We start from the raw sequence: 11,762 nt of genomic DNA, 5'->3' as shown, positions 1-11,762 counted from the left end.
AAACTAGGCGGAGGGCCAGATCTCGGCCCTGGGCTTCAAGTTTGATATTAATATCCTTAGGCATTTAAAAACTAACATCCGCAGATGTGGGAAATTCCTAAAAGTCATTGGGACTTGAATTAGCCGGGACACGCGTCTGGTTTTGGACGTGTTCTGAGTGACAGCTTTGCTTTCAATTGCTCCACTTTGCTTCAAAGGGGCAAACTTTAGAGGAATGTCAAGTGCCACTTGTGTTCTACTCGCCCGTTTGTCTTCGTGGAATCGTGCTCGCATGCGAGGAAGGCTGTGATGCAATGTTATGTTTTCTCTTCTCCCTTTCATCGGGTTAAATGCCCGATAGTGAGTCAACAGGCACACAAGCCATTGGAGGGGAACTGATAAAGTGCCATTTGATTCTTGTCAAGATCTTGTCATGACCTTCATGTGCCGGCTATTTGCGCCTATTTGGGACACTTGAAAAAGTTGACCGTAAACAACGGTAAGGAAAGGTAAACTTCAACAATTGAATTAGTGCCAACTTTGGAAAATATTTGACCTTTTCCTGTAGGAGAATTGCAAGGGAGAATAAATAGGAGTCTTTTTTGTTGATAAAAGTACAATAGACAAATGCAAGTGTTTTGTGAACAGAAGAACCACAAATAAAACAATAATTTAAAAAAAAATGGTATACTGGGCTCTTCTTTGCTTGTCAGTCATCCAATTGGTGTTGCCTACATTCCAAAACATTTATGTCAGGCTGGTTGAACCGTGAAAGTGAAGGAATGAATCATAGTCATATCAATATGCATCATGCCATTTCCAGAAATAAGTGAACAGGCTGACATGATATCCAATCATCAAATGGTTTGGGAGTTTTAGGACTATGAAAAAGAACCACAGCACAGAAAGGCTTTTTACTGGACTGACTGAACATTCATAGCGACAAACATTCTGAGACCTGTCACCCTCAACTGGTGGACACACATATTACATCAGCAGGGCAGATGGTCTTTCACTTTACAGTCCACTCACCGTTCAAGGACTGCATCAACAATTTAACATTTACTGCCAAACACGCCTGATTTGTGTCCTTCAGGTCAGTGACACCAATAAACATCCATAGGTTACCCTTACCCAAAGCAGGCCCCTAAACCCCCTGGGGCCTGCCGCCCCATCAGGCCCTCTTAGTTGTGCCCCTGACGTATAACCAGTAAATAAATCACCAGCATGTGGGGAGTCAATGTGATGCATGGGAGAATTAATTTCACAAATTAATGATGTGTTTGAACACAGCATTTTATAATGGTGGCTGAACAATCCTGTAATAAATTCAAACCAACAGGTAATGATTACATTGAATGTCTGCCCGGCAGACCTTTTAATATTAAATCCATGGACCAGGTTAAAGAGGAGGGGTGTGAGGGTGGGGGGGTGCCAGTCCACTTCTCTTAGATTTATCTCACCACACCTCACTTTTCCGAGGGCGGTGTCCAATTCTTTTCATCCAATTCAACTCCAGACTGCCATTGTATGTTTGTCGTTTACACTGTTTGCGCAATTAAATTCAATTTGAGCAGCATTACTATACATTTTTATAATATACTCAATATACATTATGGTGTCTAATAAAAACTTTAACTAGCATAGCCATTTTTTGCGTGTTTTTTTTATTTATAGATTTTTTTTGTTCATAAAGTTGAATCAAATTGTTAACAAAGACTTCCTCCTGCAAAGCTAACAAATATTATTATCCCAATTGAAAAGAATTGACCAAGCGCACACACCCATGTGCCTTTGATTTATTTGCCCTGTGTAAATATTGTAATATGCAAGTGTTGTTTAATTACCTCAATTTTATATAATGTTGCGTACAAATCCAAATTGTTGTTCCTGGCTTTAAGCAAACTTAAAAGGACTCAATATGGTGCGATTTACTCTATGGTTGGCATTAACGACCATAGTGGATTATGTTTTAATATATATATACGTATATATTTTTCCTTTGCTAAGTATCACAACACATACTCTGTGAATACTAAACATATAGACTAGATTGGCAGTGAATGATATAGGGGTCAACGACAAACTACAATCTAAATACAACACCATGTGAGCTCCTTTACTTATTTATTTTTAAACTCTACTATAATGAGTGAAATAATTGATGATGTCTTTAGTATTTATTTCTGCACGATAAATGTTTAAGCACCAGAAACATGAAGTAACTTACATAAACCAATTAAAATGAATTATTATAAAACCAAGTCTTCAGAAAACATAATATATTGCTTCATATAGGAAAAGTACTATATTCCCATTTATACAATATTGTGTGCTGTATATCTATTCATATTTATGCAAAGGTCAAGTTAATTGATCGCACACACTTCATTCACGTTTTCCGCGTGCCTCGTGCACACGGAACATGTGCGTGTTCAAAATGAATTATGACGTTGCAAGGCCCGGGAGCTGCTAACATATAATCACTCTGCTCTCATCTTCTACGCTACACTAGAGTTGCTCCTTGTTGCTTTTTATTGACCATAAAATTTTGTCTACAAAGAAGAAGTTTCCCTTCTATTACTCAATATTGGCTCTTCCTTATACATATTTCAAAACTAGCATCAATCGGAATAGTGGAAGAGGGGAAAGAGGCTGATAGATTAGAATAAGAATTAGAAATGCTTAAAAAAATAATTTTTTTGAAGATCAAAAGATCAAAAACAATCTTAACAGGTATATTGGTAATCATAAAATGTCCTGTTTATGCCCATTTATACAAGTAACAAACTATCCAGGAAATGTCTTGAGAAAATAAAATCACAATTCACCATGGTCAACGTTCATATTGCTCCATTCCTATTCATTGCAGACTATCAAGACCAGTAGGAGCACATTCCAACGTTGGGCAAAAGAAATCCGATTACTTGTCATAAATGCATCACTGGACAAACACAGTCTCTCTAGATAAGATACCTTCACTTCTTTTGTGGCTAGCACAAATATTGCATGCAGCTGGAACGCGAGCAATAGAAAAACTGGTTTTATAGGAGTGGTTACAGTATAAATAGGCACGCCAACAACATAAGGAGCGAGCGTACTCCTGTACTTGAACATGATGATGCAGACAACATTGACTCTCTTTTTGGGTATATTATTCACAACCCAAGGTATGGTGCTCAACTCAACTTTTTCTTTCCTCTCATATTACATGTTGGTGGTGTCTATTTCTGTGTTGTTTAATTGTCAGGCTACAGTTTCCTTGGATATATTGTATTAAACAAAGAGCCAGGGGATGTTAAGTTTGTATTTAACATTTTTGTAGAAAAACAGAGCATTATTTGCTTTTCTATATTATGCTAATATTTTTGTTCGAAATCCCAGGATGTTATTAAAAACATTTTGACTGTCGTTAAATGAGCAAATTTTTGTTTTTGGTTCAGGCTCAAGGACGACTATCCATATTGGTCTCAATTAACAATTCACACTGTGTATTTTATACCCCAACTTGATCATCAGTTATTTATTCGTATGACAGATGGTTAATTATGACTCAGGCAATTCTAGTATTATCCTTTTTAGAAATTGTCGCGAATGCATACCTGTCAACCTCTGCCGAAAACTGCCCTTATAAATGATTATTGATTCCCCTTACAAACCCCAAAAAACCTTACAAACACCGTACGAGTCGTACGGTGTTTGTAAGGTTTTCTGGGGGTTTGTAAGGGGAATCAATAATCATTTATAAGGGCAGTTATCGGCAGAAGTTGACAGGTATGTGAATGCCTTAACTGTTAATGGTTTTAAAAATGTGAGTGAGATGAAAAAAAAAATATATACTTATATTTCTAATCTCTTTTCTATAGATGGTGTGAAAGCTCAAGGTAGGTCTTCCAATATGTTTCATCACCGTAACTTCAATGCACTATCACACTATAGCGGTGAGTTAAAACTTTGTTCACTCTCCCCCACAGTGCCCTGTGGAATGGCGCCATTAAACTCTAGGATCGTCGGAGGTGACGATGCCCCGGAGGGCAGCTGGCCTTGGCAAGTCAGCATGCACTTCAATGGCAGTCACATTTGTGGGGGGACTGTGATCAATACGGAATGGGTGCTCACGGCGGCCCACTGCATTCTAAGGTAAATGATAAAAACCTGCATGGGAGACCCACCCTTGTCTTAATGAGTTTAAGGGTTAACCCATTTTTAAAGATTGCCAATGTGTTCAACATGAATTGGCTAATGTTCACTACAAAAAGATAAGACATAGCTGATATTGGATATTATCCAATATAACCATCACACACCCTGTATTCATATAGGAGGGGTGTGTCACGGGCTATTGTCAAGCATGACAGTTGTTAGGTGGCCACTACAATATCCGAGACACACGAGGAGTGAATGAGGATATCACATGTACAATGTTAGATTATTATATCATTTGGATTCACCCAGGTTTGAATCGGACTCACCGGATTTTGCGGATATGCTTTTCCATTCCCGTTCTGATAACCCCAAGCAACATATTAAGGCGAAATAATTTTTATTTTTATTTTGGCAATTAATTGCGGTAATAACAAAAGCCACACTCCTATTTTTCACTTAGCACCGAGTTTGGACCTTGGCGCCTCTTCTTCGGAAAACTGAATCAGAGCACCACCAGTCCCAACGAGGTCAACCGGACTTTGGCCCAGATCATTGTCCATCCCAACTACAACGACACGACCTTTAACAACGACATAGCCCTCATGAAGCTGAGCAGCCCCCTCACTTATACCAACTACATCCGGCCCATTTGCATGGCAAGCAACACCAGTCAATTCAACAACGGCACCATGTGCTGGGGCAGCGGCTGGGGCAGACTGGGGGCCGATGGTAAGTATTTTGCCCCCCACCCCTCAACCAACAAATATCATAAATGTTCCCAATCAGCTTCTTGTAGAAGCTGTAAAAATAAAAAGCTGAAACATTGAAGAATTGGTTTCTACTAAAGGCCAGAGTGCATTTAAGCTCTGAAAGTTAAATCTTTTTTTTTTTAATTTAAATTTAATAGTGGGGAATGATTTAAGGATACAGTGTTGATGATGCAGTCCCGTCGATTTGATAAAAATGTCCCACTTTTCCTGCAGAGCCAAGTGTGGCCTTTGAAAGACTCCAAGAAGTTGAGATTCCAGTCATCGGAAACAACCAATGCGGCTGCAGCTACCTCTTTGTGGACAACATCGACGTCAACAGGAATATGATATGCGCTGGTCAGGAGGGGAAAGGAATTTGCCAGGTTTGTGTTTCAAATTATTGGGTCGTTGCATCTTCATGTCAAAATATGTAACATCTATGTCTTTTCAGGGTGATTCGGGCGGTCCCCTGCAATGTAAACAAGGTTCCGTCTGGATCCAGGCAGGCCTGGCCAGTTTCGGAGTCCCCTGCGCCACTGACGGCTTCCCTGAGGTGTTTGCTCGCGTGTCCTATTTCCAGGACTGGATTACAACGCAAGTGGCGGGGGCCGACATTAGTTTTGTGGCATTCACTGCGACCGGCAACGACCAGGATGACAACTTTGTATGTCCGTTCATAGATGACAGCGCATCCGCGGGACTTCTTTCCAGTCTTAGCCTCTTGCTTGTGGTGCTGCTCATTCAGGCTTTGTGACTGCCGCCATGTGACAAATTTTAATATATATTCTCTACGAATCACATTCATTTTGATTTCTTTCAATAAGGTTCTGATCGAATGATTCTATTCCACCGAGCAACATAAACTACGTGAATTTTACCGTTGATTGTAAAAACACTGTCAAAGTGGATACGGTCTTATTTAATCCATAACCAGCATGGACTTCATCATGTATAACATTTTATGAATCCAATATTTTTAGACATATTAAAGATGGTTACTTGTCTTGAAGTGAAGATCAAGTCATTAATAAAAAATGAAAGCCCTCATTTGTATGGAATTCATTGTCATTGCATAAAAATGCTTAAATGATTAAACTACAAATTAGATTAGCTTTCAGATAGAAACTACTTTGAAATTTAATATACAACGCCTGTAATATCTTTGGCCAATTTCTTAAAGTAATGTGAATACTAACTCAAAGCAGTATCCAATGGTAAAATAGTATTACAACACTCATTTTAAACTGCCATCACATTTTTTAATCAGTCATCATCTAAACAATGCCACATAAAAAAAAGGATCCAATTAAAAAGATAAAAATAAATCGAGGTGCGGAGCAGGTGCACTCTTAGATATTTCCTGGACACACTGGTTATGCAAATTTTCGGCCACGGCAAAATACTTGTTTTTGTATTGTGCTGTTGTTGTCATAGGAAAACAGTTCAACCAGATTAAAACCAGTTTGTCTTTGTGCAAGTCATATTTACCTCAGTTGAAATATTAAAGTGTCATTTGTATAGAATACTCTCAAATGGTCGCCAATAGTATTTGAAATATTTCAGCCATATTTAGAAATTGCATAATTTGGAGAATATGAGTAGTCAGGGAGGTCTACTATTGGGATTGGCCTACCTTGGCTGGAAACTATGAAAAAAATCTTGATTTACAGAACCACAAAAAGGGGCACCTGCAACCTTGAAGAAAGTACTACTTTGATTGATTGCAGTATAAGGAATGCATGCACAGAATTTGTAACATACCTGCACACTGTTTTGACATCTGCACGTTGACTACCAGAAAACAATGACAATATTGTGTCCGTAAGTTTTTTGCTGCATTTCCAAGCCAGAAAAGACACGTGAGTCTCCAATTTAGTTGATAATTGAGTCCTGGTGCAAAATGCCATGTGAGCAGAAAGAGCCAATCACCAGAGTTTGCTTTAAAGGGAGAAATTGATATGAAATATACTATTTGGTAATGCATGTTTTTACAGTGATTGTTGAAATGGAACCAAAATTGTAACGGGAAATTTCAACATAAAACTGGGATTTAAGTACACATTTTTGTTACTCTCTCACGCAAATTGTAGACCACGTAACTAAATATCATCATCTGTCCGAAGTAGTATTTAAATACCACAGTGTACTAGTACGTATACCACACAAGACAATTATACACAGTTTACCACTAGATGACAGCAAGTAGCCTACAAATAAACTTCAGCCTGTAGAACCTTTGAGTAAACTAAACTGGTCCAGAAAACGCAGCAAATTAAATTTTTAAATAATTCTTATAAAGGACGTTAATTAATTCTCTCCATTTATATTTTTTTCATGAAACAATGCATTCCACCAATGCTTTATGTAAATTTGTTAACTCTGCGGTTATTGGCTGGCCACCAATTCAGGGTCTGATGTCCATAGTTGCCTGGAATAGGCTCCAGCACCCCCGTGTGATGATAAGCGGTTCAGAAAATGAATGAATGTTAACTCTTTGCCCGCCATTGATGGTGCAAAGTCAAAGGGGTAGCCACGAATGAACATTTGTTAATTGGCTGCCAAACTCCCACTTCAAACGGATTGGACATTTACTACTGATTGTCATGATTCATCATCTCCGCATGTAAATTCAGGCATCAAGGGATTGATTATTCTAGAGAGAACGCAACACTGTAGAAGGGTAAACACTTTATTTCATTGAACCAGTATAAATCCAATGAAAAGTCATACAACTTGAGTATAAACAGTGTGGGAATAATCACCTGAGAAGAGGTGTGAATCGGCCCAAGGTCAAGCAACCAAAGGGAGGAGTTTTACCACTCTCATTTTCAACCGAGAGGCTTCATATGAACAGGGAGGTGACAAACGAGTCATGAGACTGGTGCAATTTCGTGGGAAGGTGAAGGTGGCGATGTGCTGATTTTTAATAAGCGTGATTGGCCACGAACAGAGACTCTCCACCGGCAGTGCTGGCTCCGCTGGAAGCGTATTTACCCTGGCATGCCTGACTGTTGGCCTGAAAGGAAAAACAGGAGAATAATCTACAATTAAGCAAGCTTAGACGTGCTAAAATGCCTTTTGCCTTTCATTGGGAACATTTACGTACCAGAGCTCTCTTGATAAACTCCTCCTGGCAAGCTTTTCCATTCTCCTTCTTGCCTCCCCAGGCCTTGAGGGCAGACGCCTGCAGGGCACGTCCGTAGGAGAAGGTCAGCGCCCACGGCCTGTGCAGAGGGCACTGGTTCATGGCGTTGAGGTTGACCGAGGCCTCCTCCTCGCTCTGACCACCGGACAAGAAGGTGATGCCTGAACAAAAGAAGGAGAAAAGGAAAAATGACAACTATCTGAGCGCACGTGTTCGTCAAATCCGTTGCTGAGGAGGTGGAGGCTTGACGCACCGGGGACTGCGGGGGGCACGGTACGGCGGAGGGCAGTGACGGTGGCCATGGCGATCTCCTGGTTGCTGAACTTCATGGAGCAGGAGTGGCCGGCGGTGACCATGTTGGGCTTGAGCAGAGTGCCCTCCAGGTACACGTGGTGGTCGGACAGAGCCTTGTAAACGGCAGCCAGGACCTTCTCGGTCACGTACTGGCAGCGCTTCAGGTCATGGTCGCCATCGGGGAGGATCTCGGGCTCCACGATGGGCACGATGCCGTGCTGAGGAAGGCGGGGGGAGCGTCACGAGACGTCAAGAGTTCTCTCGTAAAGCTAGTTGAGCGAGCTCCCGTCTTACCATCTGGCAGATGCTGGCATAGCGGGCCAGAACGTTGGCGTTCTCAACGATTGCCAGTCTTGAGGGAGTGGTGGGGGTGATCTTCAGCACGCAACGCCACTTGGCAAAGTCGGCGCCGTCCTTCTTGTACTGAGCGCAGCGCTCGTACAGTCCGTCGAGACCTGGAGCAAACAAGATAGATAAAGTTAATTTAAAAAAAGGTCTGAGAGAGTCCAAATTCTCTCCTGGCTCACCCTGAGTGGTCGTCTCGCCGTTAGTTCCGGCCAGAGGGACGACGCCTTTGTCGACCTTGATGCCCACCACCATGTTTCTCTGCTTGAGGTGTTGGGGGAAGAGCACGCCACTGTCGGACTTCTGGTACATGGTCTCGTGGAAGAGAATGACGCCACCGATGCATGGTGCGGCGCGGTCGTCGGCGGTGAAGAGAAGCTGGCGGTACAGCCTCCTGTTCTCCTCAGTGTTCTCAGCATTGATGCTCTGGAAGCGCTTGGCAACGCTACCTGAAGAGCATAGCGGGGAATTGGATGAAGACAGTCGCACATGGAACCTTGTTTAAGTTTGCGAGAAAAAATAGAAATAAACTGGAGCGGCTTAAAGATGAGGATAATTTGCATGTAACACCGTAAAATGACATATTACAGTCATAGTTTCATGCTGTCTCCCGTCAACTATTTTGAATAAATAAACCATTCAAGTCTTTGTCTCTGCATTTTTTCTTTACTGTTCAATATTTTTCAAACGGTCTATTTTAGTTTGGTCAGTGCGCTTTAATTTAATAAAAATCATGTAAATATAGAACTGACATCTGCCATCAACTGTAGGGATACACTTGATTCTAATGAAGCAAATAAATGCACTATGTGATCTTTGGATTCACAAGCATATCTGGTGTTTCAAATTTTAAAGCTATGAAATTTATTTTATTCCTGTTAGATTTTATGTAGATAATTGAAAAAAAAACAGTGGTTAAGTAGCATATACTGAATGTATTTTTACTGGGATTAAAAAGGTATCTATAGACCTGTGCAAACTGTTAAAAAAAGAATTGTGAAGAATTTACAGCGCAATGGCAATCTTTACCGGTGGACTCATCTGCAGCAAGGATTCCCTTGCCGGGAGCGACGATCTTGTGAGCAATGTCGCTGAGCTCCTTCTTCTGCTCAGGAGTGAGGAAAGGAAATGAGTGAGGCATCTTGACTCTGTTCAGTGAGAGGAGAAAGAAATTTTTGGGAAGGTAGCACAAGTTACGGAAGACAAACCCCCCCTTCAATCTTATACTACTGGTGTATGTGTGACTAGAACAAGCATGTCCCTGACCTATTCCATTTTCTACCCTCTTATCCCTGACCTTTTCACTCCCCCTGACAACACTAGAGTGAACTAAATATACCCAGCGTGGCACTTCCTGTTCGCTAACTTTGTCAACGGGTGTTATGTGAAAGTATGCATGCAACCACACGACACAAAAACAATGATATTTTTTCAGGTTTGAGCAAAATAACTACAGTCAAGGGGAGAGCAATTAAAATACACAAAATGAATAATGAATTATAGTTTAAAATTTCAGAAAGACTTAAGAATCCTTTTAAGATATCTTTTTTTGCCTTAAATGACATGATTCTAGTTAAATATTAATAGTCATCGTACATATTGACTGACATTTCAGATCAATTAAAAGGCATTTAATAAAACCCCTTCACACTTCAAGTGATTTAAGCACAAAAAGAAGGCAAAGTAAAAACAAGGCCCCCCATAATCAAAGATAAAAACAACAGAAAAAAAAACAAATAACAAAAAGGTTCTCTGGAGTGCAGACTTTTTCCATTTAAAATGGCCTATATGCTATATTTTTATGATATTGCAAAATATAGGTATACACACCATGCTTGTAATGTACACAAAATACAGAAAAGTGACTAAGGCTAATGGCAGGGTTGGCCTTTTACCTTTGAGTTTAGAAGGAGAGCTGGGAGAAGTGAGAGGGAGGTAGAGAAGTGGCCTTCGTCTGCGACACCCTCCAGGCTGGCTGGCTCTTGTATTTATCCTCTCTTTGTGACCCTTCACATTTCAGCTGCACGGCTATAAAAAGAACAGGACGCAACCAGAGATGGCTCGTGACATTCAGAGCGTCTCAGGCTGGAGTATGGCGGTGGCGGCGGGCCAGCCAAAGGGCAAATGGTCGGTCTGTGGAGTGCAAACCGCAAGAGAATGAGGAAAACAGCATGAGAACAGGATTTAAAAAATAAAAAATATATATTTTTGTATGAACATCCTCATCAATATTTTGGGGGAAATCATTATCTTAGCAACCATTAATCATAAATGATATTTGTACCAAAAATGTGAATTTCATAGTGTAGCATTTAGTCCATTTTCAACTTCATAATAATTCTTATTTAATACTTCTATTATTTCTAGACAGCAGTTGTCTACATTTGGGGTGAAATCATCATCCTAGCAACCGTTAAATATAAATACTATGTTGCCAAAACGGCCTGGAAAAATATGTGGCATTTAGTCTATTTTCTTGTCATGTACTTCAACTTTATAATAATTCTTATTTAGAGTACTTCTGTTATTTCTAGACAGTACTTATTATGCAATTCAATTCAATTCAATTCAACAACGTGATGTCCAAGATGCTGAATTGGTTCTGGTAATCTAATCCAATAGCAGTAAAAAAGAGAGGGCTGAACCTTGACCTTTGGGTGACCTTTCCTTGTCGTCCTTTCGCGGTGAAAGGAGTCAGGGTCATCTGGCATGCACAGTAAAGGTCACCCATGCACACAGTGCACCCGCATAGGCTTTAATCAGCCGGTTGTCGAGCAGAAAGTTCGACGTGGAGGTGAAGATCTGCACTTCTGACAGGATTATTCTTTATTATTTTATAAATCTTAGTGGGAGTACATGCACACATGGCATCCATGCTGCCAAACTACAAGCCCCAGTTAGTGTTTTCACATGTGAAGGGGGGAAATGCCCCATGCTTGAGCAAAAAATAAGAAATAACTGTAGTCATGATCAGCCTACACATGGTTTATACATTAATTTTTTCCAATCCATTTCCAATTGCTCATTTTGAGTCATGGTTGAATTGAAGCCCTGCAATCAAGTCAACCAATATCTGTTGAGAATGTTGAAAAAAAAGGCAAAAT

At 40.4% G+C, this 11,762-nt stretch overlaps 2 protein-coding genes across 2 annotated transcripts; one reads left to right on the top strand and one right to left on the bottom strand.

Moving 5' to 3' along the window:
* The first annotated feature begins 3,079 nt into the window (after positions 1-3,079).
* Positions 3,080-5,921, top strand: LOC144092447 (chymotrypsin-like protease CTRL-1). The gene is made up of 5 exons (XM_077625242.1): positions 3,080-3,149; positions 3,846-4,119; positions 4,586-4,854; positions 5,109-5,257; positions 5,326-5,921. The coding sequence occupies exons 1-5, from the start codon at positions 3,095-3,097 to the stop codon at positions 5,626-5,628; spliced, it is 1,050 nt and encodes a 349-aa protein (XP_077481368.1). The 5' UTR covers positions 3,080-3,094; the 3' UTR covers positions 5,629-5,921.
* Positions 5,922-7,549: 1,628 nt separating this feature from the next.
* Positions 7,550-10,703, bottom strand: aldoab (aldolase a, fructose-bisphosphate, b). Its single transcript, XM_077625241.1, has 7 exons — positions 10,554-10,703; positions 9,688-9,806; positions 8,841-9,107; positions 8,608-8,768; positions 8,273-8,531; positions 7,981-8,180; positions 7,550-7,890 (listed from the first exon to the last, which is right to left on the bottom strand). Exons 2-7 carry the CDS (start codon positions 9,797-9,799, stop codon positions 7,798-7,800), a joined length of 1,092 nt encoding a protein of 363 aa, XP_077481367.1. The 5' UTR covers positions 9,800-9,806; positions 10,554-10,703; the 3' UTR covers positions 7,550-7,797.
* Between the last annotated feature and the right edge of the window lie 1,059 nt (positions 10,704-11,762).

This window comes from Stigmatopora argus, chromosome 18 (genome assembly GCF_051989625.1).
Source record: "Stigmatopora argus isolate UIUO_Sarg chromosome 18, RoL_Sarg_1.0, whole genome shotgun sequence".
Taxonomy (NCBI): Eukaryota; Metazoa; Chordata; class Actinopteri; order Syngnathiformes; family Syngnathidae; genus Stigmatopora; species Stigmatopora argus.
This window is presented reverse-complemented; position numbering and strand designations above follow the sequence as displayed.

Excerpts from the sequence above, each read along its gene's own strand:
- aldoab (XM_077625241.1), bottom strand. The coding sequence starts at position 9,799 with ATGCCTCACTCATTTCCTTTCCTCACTCCTGAGCAGAAGAAGGAGCTC. Across the intron at positions 9,108-9,687 it reads TGCTGCAGATGAGTCCACCG|GTAGCGTTGCCAAGCGCTTC; the intron begins GTAAAGATTGCC and ends TATGCTCTTCAG. Across the intron at positions 8,769-8,840 it reads CGGCGAGACGACCACTCAGG|GTCTCGACGGACTGTACGAG; the intron begins GTGAGCCAGGAG and ends TGTTTGCTCCAG.
- LOC144092447 (XM_077625242.1), top strand. The coding sequence starts at position 3,095 with ATGATGATGCAGACAACATTGACTCTCTTTTTGGGTATATTATTCACA. Across the intron at positions 3,150-3,845 it reads TATATTATTCACAACCCAAG|ATGGTGTGAAAGCTCAAGGT; the intron begins GTATGGTGCTCA and ends TCTTTTCTATAG. Across the intron at positions 4,120-4,585 it reads GCGGCCCACTGCATTCTAAG|CACCGAGTTTGGACCTTGGC; the intron begins GTAAATGATAAA and ends TTTTTCACTTAG.